The sequence below is a fragment of the Penaeus japonicus genome, unplaced genomic scaffold (genome assembly GCF_977035675.1).
Source record: "Penaeus japonicus unplaced genomic scaffold, GWHDUDI00000001_assembly GWHDUDI00000013, whole genome shotgun sequence".
NCBI classification, from domain to species: Eukaryota; Metazoa; Arthropoda; class Malacostraca; order Decapoda; family Penaeidae; genus Penaeus; species Penaeus japonicus.
The window spans coordinates 10,842,330-10,844,829 of record NW_028234415.1 but is presented as its reverse complement, the minus strand read 5'-3'; the positions used below and the strand labels follow the sequence as shown (position 1 = coordinate 10,844,829).

At 50.3% G+C, this 2,500-nt stretch overlaps 1 protein-coding gene across 1 annotated transcript in view; it reads right to left on the bottom strand.

Annotated features, from left to right (window-relative positions):
- The window catches only part of beta4GalT7 (beta-1,4-galactosyltransferase 7), a 21,878-nt gene that overhangs the window by 2,318 nt on the left and 17,060 nt on the right, over positions 1 to 2,500 (bottom strand). Inside the window, exons 7-9 of the mRNA XM_043030320.2 lie at positions 2,433 to 2,500; positions 1,776 to 1,905; positions 745 to 896 (exon numbers count right to left, since the gene is read on the bottom strand). The exon at positions 2,433 to 2,500 is cut by the window's right edge and continues 79 nt beyond it. Of these exons, the coding sequence (XP_042886254.2) occupies positions 745 to 896; positions 1,776 to 1,905; positions 2,433 to 2,500 (350 nt within the window). The remainder of the gene's footprint in view (positions 1 to 744; positions 897 to 1,775; positions 1,906 to 2,432) is intronic.

Genomic DNA, 2,500 nt, shown 5'->3' with positions numbered 1-2,500 from the left:
GCACACGCACACGCACACGCACACGCACACGCACACGCACACGCACACGCACACGCACACGCACACGCACACGCACACGCACACGCACACGCACACGCACACGCACACGCACACGCACACGCACACGCACACGCACACGCACACGCACACGCACACGCACACGCACACGCACACGCACACGCACACGCACACGCACACGCACACGCACACGCACACGCACACGCACACGCACACGCCCACGCGCACGCACACGCACACGCACACGCACACGCACACGCACACGCACACGCACACGCACACGCACACGCACACGCACACGCACACGCACACGCACACGCACACCCACACGGACACGGACACGCCAACGCACACGCACACGCACACGCACACGCACACGCACACGCACACGCACACGCACACGCACACGCACACGCACACGCACACGCACACGCACACGCACACGCACACGCACACGCACACGCACACGCACACGCACACGCACACGCACACGCACACGCACACGCACACGCACACGCACACGCACACGCACACGCACACGCACACGCACACGCACACGCACACGCACACGCACACGCACACACACACGCACACGCACACGCACACGCACACGCACACGCACACGCACACGCACACGCACACGCACACGCACACGCACACGCACACGCACACGCACACGCACACGCACACGCACACGCACACGCACACGCACACGCACACGCACACGATTTGGGTACGATCACATCCTCTTTGTTCTCCGGCTTGCGCTGCGTCTTCGTGTTTCCTACATTTTCTGTGCAGTCGCACCAGGGGGTCACATTGCGGTCACACTCCAGGATGACATTGAGGATGGTGAGCGGAGCGCCTTCGATCGTCATCTGAAACACAAACAAAAGATTAAATATTCAATGATGCCAAACTTTTAGCTCCTCCTTCACCGTTGCCTGATGCATAAACAAACAATTAATAATAACAATATAATAAAATTCCATTGTTAGTATCTTTTTCCTCAATGGTTATGTTTGCATGCACCAAAATTTTGAAGGCAAGAGGTTGGAGGAAATAATATCATATTCCAACGAAATTTAAAACACTCTCATCAGCATGACTGAAAGATTACCCAAATCAAAATGGCACAGCATTTAACAGCCTTTACAGATATCAATATCATTAAATCAGTTCTCTCTCATAAACACCAAAATACACTTGAAATTGAACAAAATTTGTCCAAATAAAGTACAATGATATTTGCTAATTGTACTTTTGAGTGAATAGCAATTTGCACAAGAAAGGATTTTCTCTCAAAGTTCTTTTTCTCTATAGTCATTCTACCCAAATCAACCCACACTGGACGGGTGGTACAGTATTGTACCGCGCATTCAAAAGCCCAGTGGCCGGGCGGCACAGTATTGTGCCAGCCATTCAATTGATTTAGGCCTAATAATTCGAACGCCCCGGCATTGGGACATTCAAGGCTAGAATTCCCCCCGTCGTGGATGGGTTAAACCCACAGCCTAAGGGTAACAATCAGAAGATAACAGAGAGAAATATTAACTTCACTACATCCAAGACAATAGGGGACTACAAGCACACTACAAGCAGTGTCCCTTTTTATGAATGAATGATCAAAACGGAGGCTTGGGGCAAAGTCCTCCCTCCACTCAGTGCAAGATTCCACTGTGGGACAGTTTTAGGGATGGAAGAAGAGAAAAAGCTTGAGAGAGTCTGTCCCCTTTGAAGGATTGAAGTAGACTAACCTCCTTCCTGCTCTGGATGTGGTAACGGATGGTCGAGAGGCCGGTCTGTCTGTCTCGACGCCGCGTCACCTCCTGCTGATTGTAGCACTTGATCATGTCACGCCTTCGGACTCGCCTGTCATGAATGTGCCTGGGACGAGAGGGAACAAGGTTTCATCAGAGAAGACGGAGGGTACTTTGCGTTAGTCCGTTGCTGTCATCGCTGTCGTTATTGTTGTCATTATCTTCACCTCCACCATCAACATCAGCATTATCACCATTCACAATCATGAACCTCGTTATCATTATTTTCCTCCATCACAAAGCTTATCAGTCACTCCCATCATTATACTGTTAAACCCACTGAAAAACATAATAAACCCACTAAAGACAGTGCTAGACTTGACAGGGACAGACAGGCACTAAGTCCCATCTACAACAGAGCTTGGGTGGCCATAGGTGTCCCAACGACTAGAGCTAAATATATGCAGGGAGATCACACCTCAACACGCTCTGCTTAAACCTTAGCAGTGACTCCTTCACTTGGTGAATGTAAGCGCAAATACCTATCCTTACAAGACAACCTAAAGAATTTATGTGAGTTTTTATCACTAAATCACTGAGCAAAAACCCGCAGAAAATTATCTCGTCACAAGACAACAAGAGCATGAGACTTACTTGAACGTGTCTTTGGTCCCTGTGGTGAGATTCCCTGGGCGATGGACGGTGAGCTTGGCCTCCTTCAG